Here is a 14,964-nt window from a genome sequence, read left to right on the forward strand (position 1 = left end):
TGTTTATTGGGTTTTTACCAAAGCACCGGGTTTAAACCCGGTGCTTTGCCCATCTGTATTTATAATATACATATTTATTTATTACAAACGAACATGTAGTGTTCGATATAGGTGACATTTGTAGATATCACAAGAAAGTAATTGAAGTAATTTTATACATTTTATAGTTTTGTGATCTTTAAATACAGACAACAACCTATGCTAATCTCTAAAGATACTTATTTCACAACTTAATATACTTTTACCTTATCTTTTTAAATAATTTATTTATTTTCAAATTTGTCAGTTTTAGGAATAACAAGTGATATGAGTTTTGAAAAATATAGTGGACACCTCAGTATGGTAGCATACTCATCCTAGGTTATTGTGCCGTTATCTTAGGAAAGTGGTACTGTCATCGATTGTAGTTCTTTATAGAATACCAAATGTAAATCATTCCGATAGTGAAATTGGAGTTTGTTTTCACAGAATATCACAACAGTGGGTATAACATCAAAATCGGTAGAACAAATAATGAGATATAGTTTGATACCATCAATTGCATGAAATCACATATAACGACTTTATTAATTGGATAATCATATTAAAAAAACCGCTAAATACATAATATAAAATAAAAATAATAAATTTCGTTCTGTCGTAAAGTGTGCTCGCATGGCTGTATTTCTGCTTGATAAGTAGGATATGGCAATGTAACTAGAGAGTACACAAACGTAACATCGTAGTCTTCAGGTATGGCAATGCATGAAGGGTACCATGGGCTCTATAGAGTAATCTGTGATGCCCTTGGTGCCGTTCATGATTATAGGCAACTGTTACCACAATATATCAGGTGAGTGGTCAGCTTGTTTGCTATTCTAAATTGCAAAAAAATATTTTTCTTTTTACCTACCACGCGGTCAAAATAGCACGCCCAGCTAGCTTTAAATATTTCTGTACTATCATTTGAAAAGTGCTCTTATATGTCACTGTATGGCATATATTTTACTTTCCTATTAGGTAGGTATATTATGACGGTAGGATCGTACAATATTATAATGTGTTATGATATAATAAAAGCGCCTTGAATTAATAGGTATAAAATGTAACACTATTAAAGTAGGTACTTTTTTACAACTGTATGCTAACTATGTATGTATAAAAGCTCTAAAAATATGGAACAGACTGAACGTGTAATAATTTTTTTATGATTGTAATAACTACATCTCACGTCCTAAAACTGTCGCATTCACTGAACGCCCTGAGATCTGTAATCAGTAAGTAGGCACATACTGTACGTACCGAACTTATCTATAGGAAGAAATGTCAGTATAATGTCACGAATAGGATATTATAATGAACATTAATTTACTACTACAACAGGTTTAAATATATTGTTATACTTATTTGTATTACTTCAAAGTAAAAAAGCTAGCAAAGGTAGTATTTGTGTCTTTGCTAGTTTTGTTACCTACTCAATAATATTATAATTTCTTAACGATCTCTGTTTTTAAGTACATTTTTGTACATGATGATGATAATTTTATAATAAAATCTTAACGAATTTGTTGTTTAATTTATATACACATTTAAAATTGAGACTATGGATGAGGTAATGAATGCAATAACGATTATGCAAGTTTGCAAAGCAGCGGGTTTCGATAGAAAATCTGCTGAAATGCTTAAGCATTCTTTAAAGAAAGTGGATAAATCATTAAGCTTGCTGTACCGGCTGTTTAAAATTTAAAATTAAAGCAGGAGTCTAAAAATCTCCCCATAACGAGCCTTCTTAGTGTTGTATGGAAAATGTATGCTAGAATTTTTATTAAAAGATCTATCAATGAAACGGAGATTAAAATTTGAGATCTGCAAGCAGATTTACGAAAGGGTAAGTAAGGGATTTACGGGTCAAGTCTTCCTTAATGTGCATAACAGAGAAAACCTTAGCTTAACATCAGAAAGTTTTCTGTGCCTTCATTGACCTTGAAAAGGCTTACAGATGGATTGGTGAGAAATAAGCTGTGGTCAACACTGCCTATGTAGGGGGAAAGGGATTGTTAGTAATGGAGACTAAGAATCCCATTGCTAGCAATATATCCAACCAGGTCGACCTCCTCGCGGTTCTCCCTGGAAACTATCATGGTTAATTCCTGATGAATTCATCATGATGGGCTAACTGGCCTGTTTTCATTCTCATCTATCACGCTTTACTGGTGCTCCGCCAGCGTATCCCGTTAGCGCAGGCGGGGTTACAACACTATTTTCGCCCATCAAAAAAAAAAAAAACACTGCCTATGTACGAAGTGGGTAGATATTTGATACGGAAATTCAAATCCTAAAATAAGGATTCAAGCGCCTATGTCAGAATAAATGGAGTCTATATGGGCTGGTTTCGCATTGAAGGTGTTACACATGTATAACACGTACAACAGGTGTTGTACGTATATACATGTTTGTATAGCATTCTTGGATGTTCAATCTATTTATGGACAGTTGTCAGACCGATTCGAAAAAGTCTGATCGCGGATTCCAAATAATTGAATTACTATTTAAGACTTTTATACGCTGACGACCAAGTACCGCTTGCAAAATTAATGAAATTACAATTCAAGTTATGAAGAATATATAAGAGAAGGTATGAAAATAATTGCGAAGAAAGAAACAAAGGTAATGATTTTTGGAAGAAATAAAGTATAATAGTAGTCAAATAATTATAGGAGATGAAAGAGTGGAGCAAGTGAGTGGGTTTCTAATTTTGGGTTTAATATTAACGAGGAATAAAAAGTGTGAGGTAAATATAGAAAAGAGAGCGAAAGAAAAAAAAATAAATAAAGCGGAAAACAGTGTAAATGGTGCACAGCTCTCAATTCACGCAAGTAATAATATATCGAACGAAGTTCGTCTTGCCATAATTCAGGGAGTACTGACATCAAAACTCATGTAGGGAAACAATCCATAAGTATTATAAATGCTAAAGAAATGAAAGTTCTGAGAAATATGTATTGTATTACATTAAAAGATAGAGAGAATTAATATGTTTAAAGAAAAGTATAGACTGAAAGACGATGTAGTAACAAAAATTGAAAAAGGGCTGTTCCATTAGTTTGATAATATGGAGAGGATGGATGAAAGAATTACGAAAGAGATATATCAAACACGAATGAATTTAAACGTCGATAGGGGGCGTTTAGTGACTAAATAGGCAACGTACTCAAGAAGGGGTAAATTAAAAGTACCCGTAACCGGTGAGCATAGGGGGGAAGGGATTATTGGTAATATGGACTACTAGTCTCATTGCTAGCAATATACCTATATATAACCTCCCCCCCCTCTCCTGGAAACCGTCGTGCTAAATTCCAGGTGTATTCATCATGATGGGCTAACTGACCTGCCTTTTCATTCTAACTTATCATCCTTCACTGGTGCCCCCCAGCGTATACCGTTAGCGCAAGCGGGACTACCATTCCATTATCATCTATTAAAAAAAAAACGGTAAGAATAAAAAAGATTAATGAATGCGGAAAAACAAAAGAAGTCTTTTCAAATCGAAGCATTTAGTTCCTTTATTTCTGGATATATATATGTATCATTAGAGTAATACACGTAAGTGTATTTTGTACATATGACGTACCATATATATAATATATATATATATATGGTACGTCATATGTAAAATAAATGTAATAGATACACAGTAGATATTTGTGTCAGATTGACTCAAGACTGACTCAATGGGCACATCACTAATTTTTACTTTATTTCGCGATCGATTCTGAGACGTCATTTCTTTACACATATCTCGTAACCCAATATTTTAGTTTGATAGTTTCACGTAATTATTGTTTCATGTATCATTATAAACTAAATTTATAATAATTTTTATTTAAAAGAATTTAATTTATATTAGTTCTAAGCATAAAGATTTCGCTATGATTTCAAATTGAAATTGTAATCTTTACGATAAGTTTTGAGAAATGACGCCTCAGAAGTGACCCTATTATCTTGCGTAACGTGACAGAAGGTAAATAAGAAAAAAAAAAAGCGCGGGAAACGTTTAAAAAAGCGGGAGTGTTTTTTGATCTTCTTTAAATTAATTTTATTTTTAATTATATAAGGATTAGTTTTATTTATATATTGTGTATTAGATTGTATATATAATTGTATATTTTGTAGTAATAGTGTTTGTTGCTGTAAATATTGGTAAGTAAATTACCTATATTAATTAGACATTATGGATCCACCTATAGACCCTGGGGGGACAACCCCCCAGGTGTCTGCAAATATAACTATCCCATTTAATAATAGTTTTGATATATTGGGTGAATCTAGTATGGACACAGATGGTTCTAGCGTTGCAAGTTCTAAACGTAAGCGAGTACGTGGCGAACGTCGCATTTGCAAACATTGCAATAAAAAACGAAGGAGGCACACCAAAGGTCTCGAATCTAAAATTAAAGATAGTGATTGTCAATGTATTGAGGATGAGAATCAAACTCTAGTATCAATACCAGTTGTAAATAATACCGAGTCTGTTAAACCTGCTTCTCCACCCAGTACTTTAAGCAGAACTTTGTACAATGCCGAGGATGTAGCTCCTTATGTCGTTCATGTACAAAAAAATGAAACACATCCTAATGATAACACTACATTACATCCTATTGCATTTGGTCGCTTTTTACACACTAATAAGATAAATAATATAGTGAATGGTAGCCTCAAAAGAATAGGAAGAAACCGTTTATCGCTTTCTTTCTCAAATTTTGAAAATGCAAATGCATTTTTAAATAATAGTCACTTAGAAACACATAATTTTAAGGCATTTATACCTTCTTTCCATGTAACCCGTATGGGAATTGTGAGGGGTATTCCTAAAGATTGGACAGAAGAGGAAGTAATCCAAAATATATCAGTACCTATAGGTTGTGGGAGAATTCTAAAAACCAGAAGAATTAAGAAAAAGACCATTAATGAAGGACAACCAAGTTTTATTAATACTGAAACCATTGTTATTACTTTTGATGGACAAATATTACCAAAAAGAGTATTTATGTTTTACACATCATTAACTGTAGATTTGTACATTTACCCCACTATCCAATGCTATAACTGCTGTAGGTTCGGACATGTCAAGATGCAGTGTCGTTCAAATCCTCGGTGTTATAAATGCAGGCAAAATCATACAGGTGATAAATGTGAAGTAGATGAGGAAAATGTTTCTTGTATCTTGTGTAATGGTTCTCATTCAGCAATTAGTAAGAAATGTCCTGAATATGCACGTCAGAAAGCCATTAAAGAAACAATGGCCCACAGTTGTGTTTCTTATGCTGAAGCATCAAAATTTCATCCTCCCACTTCTAAACTATATTCAGATGTATTAACATCATCATCTCCGTCCAATAAATCTCATTTTCAATCTTCTTTCCTCAAAGAGAAATCATCATTACCACATATTCAATCATCACATAAAAAAACAGTTACACTTAAACCACGCTCTCCTCAAAAAGCACAACAAGGATATGATCGTTCTGCCCATGAAGCCATAGTTAAGGAATATAATATTCCTGCTCCCTCTAATGGTTGTGCATTATCATCAAATAATATTGACAATAATCAATCCATCTTTGATATTATTCTCATGCTTATTAAAGTGTTATCGCAATCGAAAATGATACAAACAACTTTACCACCGTCCAACGATGCCATTTACAATGTATTTTCTCAATTATTAACTTCTCACAATGGATTACAAAGTCCTAATAATTCAGTGGAACTGTCGTAGCATAACAAACAAGAAATCAGACTTATTTTATTTGATTAATAAATATAATCCTTTTATAATAGCTCTCCAAGAGACTTGGTTAAAGCCAGGATATCCTTTTAGGATTTCAGGCTTTACAAGTCTCCGTGATGATAGAGCTGACGGATATGGCGGTGTTGCCATATTGGTCAAAAACTCCCTTCCTTTTTCTTCTTTTTCGCTTCCTGTATATAGCGGCATTAATGCAGCTGCTATAATTATAAATGGTATCTGTTTTGTTACTTTATATATTCCTGATCCTACATGCCAAATATATTCACAACTAGAACAATTATTTTCAATTTTACCTAAACCTTTTCTCGTAATGGGCGATTTTAATGCTCAACACCAATCGTGGGGCAGTTCTACTTCTAATTTTTATGGTGGAAAACTCCTGACGATAATTGACACTTACAACTTATGTATTATTAACTCAGATGTACCAACACGTAGAACTGCACCGAATGAAGGGTTTAGTGCTCCTGACATTTCAATATGTTCTTCTGATTTAGCTTCTTCACTGTCGTGGTATCCTCATTCCTCTACTTTCGGAAGCGATCACTTTCCCCTCATTCTTTCTTTTCCAATTTCCATTCCCTCAAGTCGAAAGAGTGGTCCTCGGCTTAAATATAATTTATCAAATGTAGACTGGAATATTTACAAACAATATTTAGATAATAAAATATCGGAGTTACCTATTGTTTACCATGGAAATGAACATCAATGTTGTAATGACTTGATGATAAATATGAAGGAGGTTGCTGATTTATTATTTCCTGTTAAAAATAGTGCTTCAGGGAAAATTCCCTCGCCACCTTGGTGGGACAAAGATTGTACGGAAGCAATTAAAAATCGTAAAGAGGCTGAAAAAAATTATAATAATTACATGACACCAGAAAATTTTGAAATTTACACCGCAGTTTCACGTTCTACTCGAAAACTACTGAAAAAAAGAAATTAGAAGGCTGGAGAAGATTTTGTTCTTCTATCTGTCCAGAAGTTAATTCATCAGTCGTTTGGAATAATATTAAAAGATTCAGATCTGCCTTTAGTGATCATACATCACGTTCTGCACTCGATTTAACTTTAGCGAATAAATTTTTAGATCGTCTTGCTCCTAGTTATGTGCCGGAATGCCTTTACAATATTTCTCTATCCGTCTCTGACGAATTATTCGAACTTGACTCTCCTTTTACTCTAGTAGAACTTAAAGGTGTTCTAGCTTCTATTAAAGACTCTGCACCGGGAGAAGACGGTATACCGTATTCCTTTTTTAAAAATGCTAGCGATGCGACATTAATTTACTTTTTAAATATAATTAATTCCATAATTATTTCGGGAAATATACCTACTTCATGGAAGTCTCAGATTATTATACCATTTCTAAAGCCTCATAAACCACCTTCTGAACCATCTTCATACCGTCCTGTTGCACTTTCCTCTGTCTTACTAAAGCTAGCTGAACATTTAGTGAAAAACCGTCTAGAATGGTTTTTAGAAAGTAATAACTTACTATCCCCGAACCAGTTTGGTTTTAGGAAAGGTAAGAGCACCTTAGATAATGTGAGCATTCTTATTTCAGATATTCATATAGCTTTCTCACAAAATTTGTCAATCCTCTCAGCCTTTTTAGATATAAATTCTGCCTATGATAATGTAATAATTTCTATTTTAAAAACTAAATTACAAGCTCTAAATGTACCGGTAATGCTTTCTAATTTCATTATTAATATTTTATCAGAAAGAACAATATATATGAATTTAGATGAAGATACCAAATTATCTAGAACAGTATGGAAAGGCCTTCCACAAGGATCTGTTCTCAGTCCAATCTTATTTAACATATACACATACGATCTAGAATTATTCCTTGATAAATCCGTCAAAATTTTACAATATGCTGATGATCTTTTATTATATTTTATTGCGAAGTCCATAGAATCTGCTTCTGCCAAATTATCTGATTCATTAGATTTGTTAAAAACGTGGTTAGATGCAAATGGTCTTAATCTTTCTGTAACCAAGAGTAGTGTAGTTTTGTTTTCAAGAATGAGATCACCGCAACAAATTAAGGTGCTTTATGATAACTCATACATTCCTATAAAGACTGAAATTAAATTTTTAGGTATCGTGCTAGATAATAAATTAACAGGTCTGTCCCACTGTAATTATATTTCTACGAAATGTGAGCGTAACCTCAACATTCTTAGGTGCCTTGCTGGAGTTTGGTGGGGAGCACATCCCGTTTCACTAAAACTTGCTTATAATGGTCTTATAAGGAGTGTCATTGATTATGGAACTTTTTTGTTAGCTCCAGGAAGTTCATTTGCTTTTAAGAAATTGGATTTAATTCAATCAAAGGCCTTGAGGATTATCTCTGGAGCAATGAAATCAAGTCCAATCAATGCTTTACAGCTCGAAGTCGGTGATCCACCTTTGGTTTTAAGAAGACAATATCTATCTGATCGCTTCTTTTTTCGTTGTTTACAATTATCTGATCATCCGCTTATTCAAAAGTTATCTCAACTACATATCTTTATTTCGTCTTCATCTTATTGGAAACATAAAAAACCTCCATGTTTAATACAAAGTTATGAAAAATATAAATCCATAGAATCTCCCACTTTTACATCGTCCTGTTTTCCCATTTATAAATGCTCATATCAATCTTTAGTTTTATCTCCTAATATTAAATATGATTTTGGGTTATTAAAAAATGATTCAGAATTGAATGCCAAATTTATGTTTATAACTGACATTGAATGGAATGAATGGCACTACATCTTTACTGATGCATCAAAACCAGACAATAGCGGTTGTGTAGGTGTGGGTGTGTTTCATTCACAATTTAATATCGTTCAAAAAATTAAACTTCCACCGGAGTCTTCAGTTTTTACCGGGGAATGTTATGGTATTTTAAAAGCTGTAGAATATATACTTTTAATGAAATTACATAAGGCAATAGTTTTCACTGACTCTATGAGCTCTTTGCAAGCTCTAGCCAAATATCCGTTTAAATCAAAACCAGTTTATCCCATTATTTGTGACATAAGACAAAGTCTTTATCTTTGCATGTTGAGAGGTTATTCCGTTTCTTTTGCCTGGTTACCAGGACACAGTGGTATTAGCGGCAATGACAAAGCTGACCTTATTGCAAGAGAGGCTGTAACTTGTGGTGATATGTATCCGTATCATAATTACTGTAGTGACCTAGCTTGTCTCCCAAAAATATATTTAAGGTATGCCTGGAAGGAATATTGGGAAAAAACAAGTACAATAAAAGGAAGATTTTATCGCCTTATACAACCCGATATTCCTTTCAAACCATGGTTTTGTAAATTAAAGCTTGGAAAGACCGCAACAACTATTATAACTCGTATGCGTCTAGGTCACGTATGCACACCTTCTCATTTATACAAGCTTGGTATTGTACAAAGTTCGTCGTGTAATTGCGGTGCTGAAGTGGCGGACTTGAATCATATATTCTTCTCATGTTCTAAATTTGACCACACCTCCCTTTTTAATCATCTCCGATCCATCCGTGTTCCATTCCCAACTTCTATTCTTACTCTACTTTCTTCCAATGATCCTATTATCTATAAAATACTATCTTCATATATATATGATAACAATATTAAGATTTAGTTATATTACATGAATACATTTATAGTTGCATCAATTGCTTTTCCTATATATTTATAAGTATATTCTCATATGTACAAGTATATGTTTCATATCCTATAAATATCCTAGACCTAATCCTTATCCTTTCTAAATTCGTTTGTGTTAGGTATTTTTATTACTATTATCGTTTCCCCGTTTTGTTCTTGGCAAAATACCCTAATATCGGGGTGAACGCCACAAAAAAAGAAAAAAAAAAAAAAAAAAAAGGTAAATAATAAAGTTTTGATAGGTACCCACAAATTTTTAAAATATGTCCTTTAAAACAGTTTGTAGAACACTTAATTATGTTCGAACTCCTCTTTTAATGTGGGAAAACATTAATGATTGCAAAGGATCTGATGTTGTAGTGTGTATTACGGGTAATCCAGGAATCATAGATTTCTATACAGAATTTGGTTCCGAAGTACACAAGAATACTGGACTTCCTGTGTGTGTTATTGGTTAGTAATTTTGTTTTTATATTTTTGTATCACAGGTACGTGACTAATAGCATCTTTATGTAGTTATGGTACAAAGGTGTCTGTAACTAATACACAGGAAAAGCTAATTATTAGTAGAAATTTTTATTGACCCATATCCTTTAGGTAAAACTACATTGTGCACTACTGGTATATTATTCGTATCATCATCATATTAGCCATTAACCGTCCACAGCTGAACATAGATCTCCCCTTTGGAGGATTTATATTATTTCTATATATAAAATACATTTTTCAAGATTTTAATTTTTTTAGAAATCTAGGTGGATAAGATTATATTTTCATTGTTAATTTTAGTCGAAATTAAAACATATATTTAGGAATTATTTTAATACTTTTGGCTTTTTGATAAAAAACTTTTATGCATAAATAAAACAGCCTACCAATTTTAAATTTGAATGAGTTAACATACTAGGCAATTATTATGTACGTACTAGACAATTATTTTCTAATACTTGCAATAGTGGAATATACCTACAGCAATATACTGGAGCATACCTATACTAAGAGGGCCAATCTCAAGTTGTAGTTATTATATCTTAAATTGAAGTTGCAAAATCTTTGCAATTATTCATCCTGTAAGAATATATAAAAGTAAAATATCTATAGTAAAACAAAAAAGTTATAATTTTAATTTGTTCCCCAGAATTACAGAATATTAATCTAATTATTGATTGATATTAGTATAGTACTGAAATGATAAAATAAGATTATTGTAGAAGATCATTACCACATTTTCTATTATTTAAAAATATTTTAAATAGGCTACAAGCCTATTTACACAATACTATATTGGTATGGTAGTTAATTTTACTAAACTTTATTTAAATAGAAATCATAACAAGTGTTTACGATTAGTCATGACATGATAGTTTTATATTTTCTTAAAAATTGACGCTGTAAGAAAATATAAAATTTTGCATAGAAAATATAAAAATATTATTTACTGCATCCCGCAGCCGTCTCCCATGTAAATCGATACAAATGTATCTTAATGTTAAGTTAGGCTATAAACATACATGTCTACCAAATTTTATTTAAATCTGTTTGATAGTTTTTGTGTGAAAGAGTAACAAACATCAATTCATCTTTACAAACTTTCTAAAATATATTGTAATAGGATAAGACCTTTTTATTTATTATTATTATTAGGAGAAAGATAAATAAATAAGTAATTAATATAAAGTTACTTGATTATGGAAGACAAGAGTGACATATATTTATGTATAAAATTACCTAATTTTTGTTAATGGGTGATGGAATAATGGAAAAATGACCCCGCCTTTGCTAATTATATATGACAGATCATATTTTTTAATGAGTGATGATGGCATTGTAACTCTGCTTGCATTGCATTGAAACTAAAGCAGATCAGCAAGCCCATAGTAACAAATGCAAATATTAACTATGATAGTTTCCAAAGAGAACCAGGAGGTCGACCTGACAGAGTATATAGCAATGATGTTATTAGTTCATATTACTAATATAATGTAGTATTATTATAGTATAAGGAACAAATGATGATCTAACTTTTTTAATGTGGTGAGGATAGAATTGCTAATGTTTGTTTTTGTGCAGCTTCGAATGGCAAATAAGCTAACGGCCCATCTGAGAAAAAGTACTAACCGTCGCCTAAAGACATGAGTAGTACCATGGACATAGCAGAGTATACTGTTTCGCCCATGATACTCCTCATGCGTTGCCATCCCTGAGTACTCGGGTGTTATTCCTCTATACCCTGTTAATTCACTGCCATATCCCACCCTTAAAACCGAAACACAGCCATGCAAACAACTGCTTCACGGTTGAAACATGAATGGGACATTGCCAGCAATATATCCTATCCGGTCGAATACACTCAATCTTCCCTGAAAACCATGTTTACTTCTTGGTGAAATTGTCACAATGAGTCTACTGATTGAACTTCATTACTTATCGGTAGCCTGTCAATTTATACTGATAGCATGGATGGGGTTAACATTCCATTTTCAGCCTATAAAAAAATAACCAATATTCACAAAATGCAGCTTTCGACGCAAAGTTGCCATAATTTTCAACGTACCTATGAAAAAGGTTATTCTCAATTTAACTGTCAAATTCATAATTTTGCTATTTATGATTGTCATATTTGACTAGATAATTTTGGGTTACCAATTTTAAAAGTTAAGCTATTTTAACAGATTGTTTTTTTTTTATGCTACTTAGAGTGGCAAACAAGCTGACGGCCCACCTGATGGGAAGTGGTAACCGTCACCTATAGACATGAGCAGTACCATGCACAACTCTTGGGGGGGAGAAAGTGATTGTTACCAGTGGAGTTTGATAGCCCTATTGCCAGCAATATATTCATGTACCATGGACATAATAGAATATACAATTTTGTTACGAAATAAATATTTTTTCATTTTTCATTTTTTTTTTCATACTGTTTTGTCCATGATACCCCATGCGTTACCATTCCTGAAGACTCGGGTATTATTCCTCTGTATACTGTAAATTCACTGCCATATCCCACCCTTTAAACCGAAACACAACTGCTTAACGATAGAAATATGAATGGGACAGAGGTTCTCAAGCAAACGACTTTTGTACAAAATCTCCCTCTGGTTATCGTTTTTGATTAATTTGTCTATTTTTTTCATGGATGGAAATGAAATAGTACTTCAGATTGCGTTTTTAGTTTTCGCCTGGTGGTATAATAGGTAGTCAGTATCCACTCAACAATGACCCCTTAATTATTTCCTCCCTTATTTTACCTAAGAGAAAATCTTTAATATTTAAATTTATAATATGCAATCTTGTTTAGATTTTCTAGATTTTAGTCCGTAACAAACAAAATGTTGCTCCCCAGTTTTTATCATGACAAAATTTATGTGGGAAAACAAGAAATTGTAAGAACCTATCTTGTCGATTGCAAAAGTGTCCGTCTGCGGAGAGTCCGAATCCGAACGAAATTGGGCAAGCTATAACCATTATAATACATTTGACATAATTAACGATATGAAATATTGTAATTCAGTAACTGAGTCGCCTATACCCATCGAATTATTTTTTATGTTTAAGGACAAGCTGGACATGACGAACCTCCGAGCGGACCAGAGGAAAAGTTAGAAAGTAGTGATAATTTGTACAATCTTAAAGGTCAGGTGGCTCAAAAGCTAGACCTTATTAATAATCATATAGATAAAAAAAGCAAAATTCATTTGATCGGTCATTCTATAGGTGCATGGTTAATTATTGAATTATTGGAAAAAGACCCTAATTTGATTAGTAGAGTTTCGTCCGTCACCTTATTATTTCCTACGTTACAAAAAATGGTCGAAAGTCCGAATGGCAAACAATTCGTTAAATATGTAAAAACATTTCATTCGTTAATAATAATGTTATTGACACTCCTAAATTATTTACCAGTTCTTGTGAAAACATTACTAGTGGATATATATTTAAAATCGAATTCACTCCCTTCTCATTATAGTGACAGGATATTAAAATGTCTAAATCCAAATACAATGGACAAAGTAATTTACTTAGCAATAGACGAAATGCAAACTGTAACTACACTAAATAAGAGTGCAATTGATCGAATCAAACATTTAACATGTGTTATTTATAGTAACAGAGATAATTGGGCACCAATAGAGTACTTCGATGACTTCATACGCTTCAAGCCATCGATTGAAATGAAACTGGTAAATATTAATCATGCCTTTGTTCTTAAATCCTCAAACCGTGTAGCAGAGATGGTGGTGGACTTTATTAAAACAAAAATGTATTTAACCAATTGACTGCTAGGTTATGGGGAATGGAAATGATTGTTAAGGATTATGTGCAATTTGATTTATTAGAAATTATTGTTACCTGTTTATGTTACATTAAGATTGTAATATGCCTTAATTAAAAAACCTGTTTGCAGACGATCCATTCCACATAAAAAAAATACATTTACAAAGAACATATGAAAATAATTAGGTAGGTACTTATGGAATATAAAATATTAAATAATGGCACTGAGGTGTAAGTAGAATAGGGCTTTGGAATCACATGACAGTATCTACTTAAAATTTTTCGTAGTATAATTAATATGCATGTAAGTACAAAAAGTATGACTATAATTAAATTGCCAAATAGAAAAAATATAAAAATATTAGTAAATAATAAAACTAATACATAAAATTCGATAGATTCTAATAGCATGTTTTGCCATTTTTAGAATCCTAACTCATTGATATATAAAAAAGTCTAGGGTTAACATTACTATATAAAAGATACTACATTTGAGACTGTCCAGAAAAAAATTTAACTGCAACATTACGTTTAGAAATGAGTACAAAATTGAATATTTTAGTATCTGTGTACCTAAGAGTTTTTTTAATATATCAATGTGTTCTAATTGTATAATACATAACTTTGTATGCATAAAATAACTATATCTAAAAGCTTACACATTTCATAAATTTCGGTTTTTATATGATAAAAATCAGTGACAACAAAACAGAAATAATCAATTTCATTCTTACAATATTACTTTCAAAACACAACACAGTAAACAAAACTATTTTGATACCACTTGTGTCGTGCGGGGTTTACTCGATCTCATTGTGCCCTTTCCTCAAATACTTCATCCTAAATATTTTAAATTACTAAATAAGTAATGATGAAGTGGATCTAGCCTTTAATATTGCAGTATTAGCAATAATTACTGAATACAGTAAAATCTGTTGATATTGTAATATATAAATAAATTAATTTTACACTTTCGTGCTTTTACACATATTTAAATTTATTTTAGAAACTTGTTATCTGATCGATGTTCCGAAAATAAATTTATATAATGATGCAAACATATTAATGAATAATTTGATAATGTTAAAGTGCAAATTCAATTATCTAAACTGCATATATTTTTTTAAGCGCCGGTGCAGATGAGGGTTTTTTTTTATCTGGACCGTACCTTTTTGTATCTGAAAATATATTACTTGAATTCTATATGTTACCTAAAGGTTAAAGCAAGACCGCGGCTAATAA

At 32.0% G+C, this 14,964-nt stretch overlaps 1 protein-coding gene across 1 annotated transcript; it reads left to right on the forward strand.

Moving 5' to 3' along the window:
- Positions 1–3,756: 3,756 nt before the first annotated feature.
- On the forward strand, positions 3,757–14,671 carry LOC113518456 (lipid droplet-associated hydrolase). The gene is made up of 3 exons (XM_052903116.1): positions 3,757–4,000; positions 9,668–9,900; positions 13,003–14,671. Exons 2-3 carry the CDS (start codon positions 9,711–9,713, stop codon positions 13,722–13,724), a joined length of 912 nt encoding a protein of 303 aa, XP_052759076.1. The 5' UTR covers positions 3,757–4,000; positions 9,668–9,710; the 3' UTR covers positions 13,725–14,671.
- Positions 14,672–14,964: the final 293 nt, after the last annotated feature.

The sequence above is a fragment of the Galleria mellonella genome, unplaced genomic scaffold (genome assembly GCF_026898425.1).
Source record: "Galleria mellonella isolate WM207_F2 unplaced genomic scaffold, CSIRO_AGI_GalMel_v1 utg132, whole genome shotgun sequence".
NCBI lineage: Eukaryota > Metazoa > Arthropoda > Insecta > Lepidoptera > Pyralidae > Galleria > Galleria mellonella.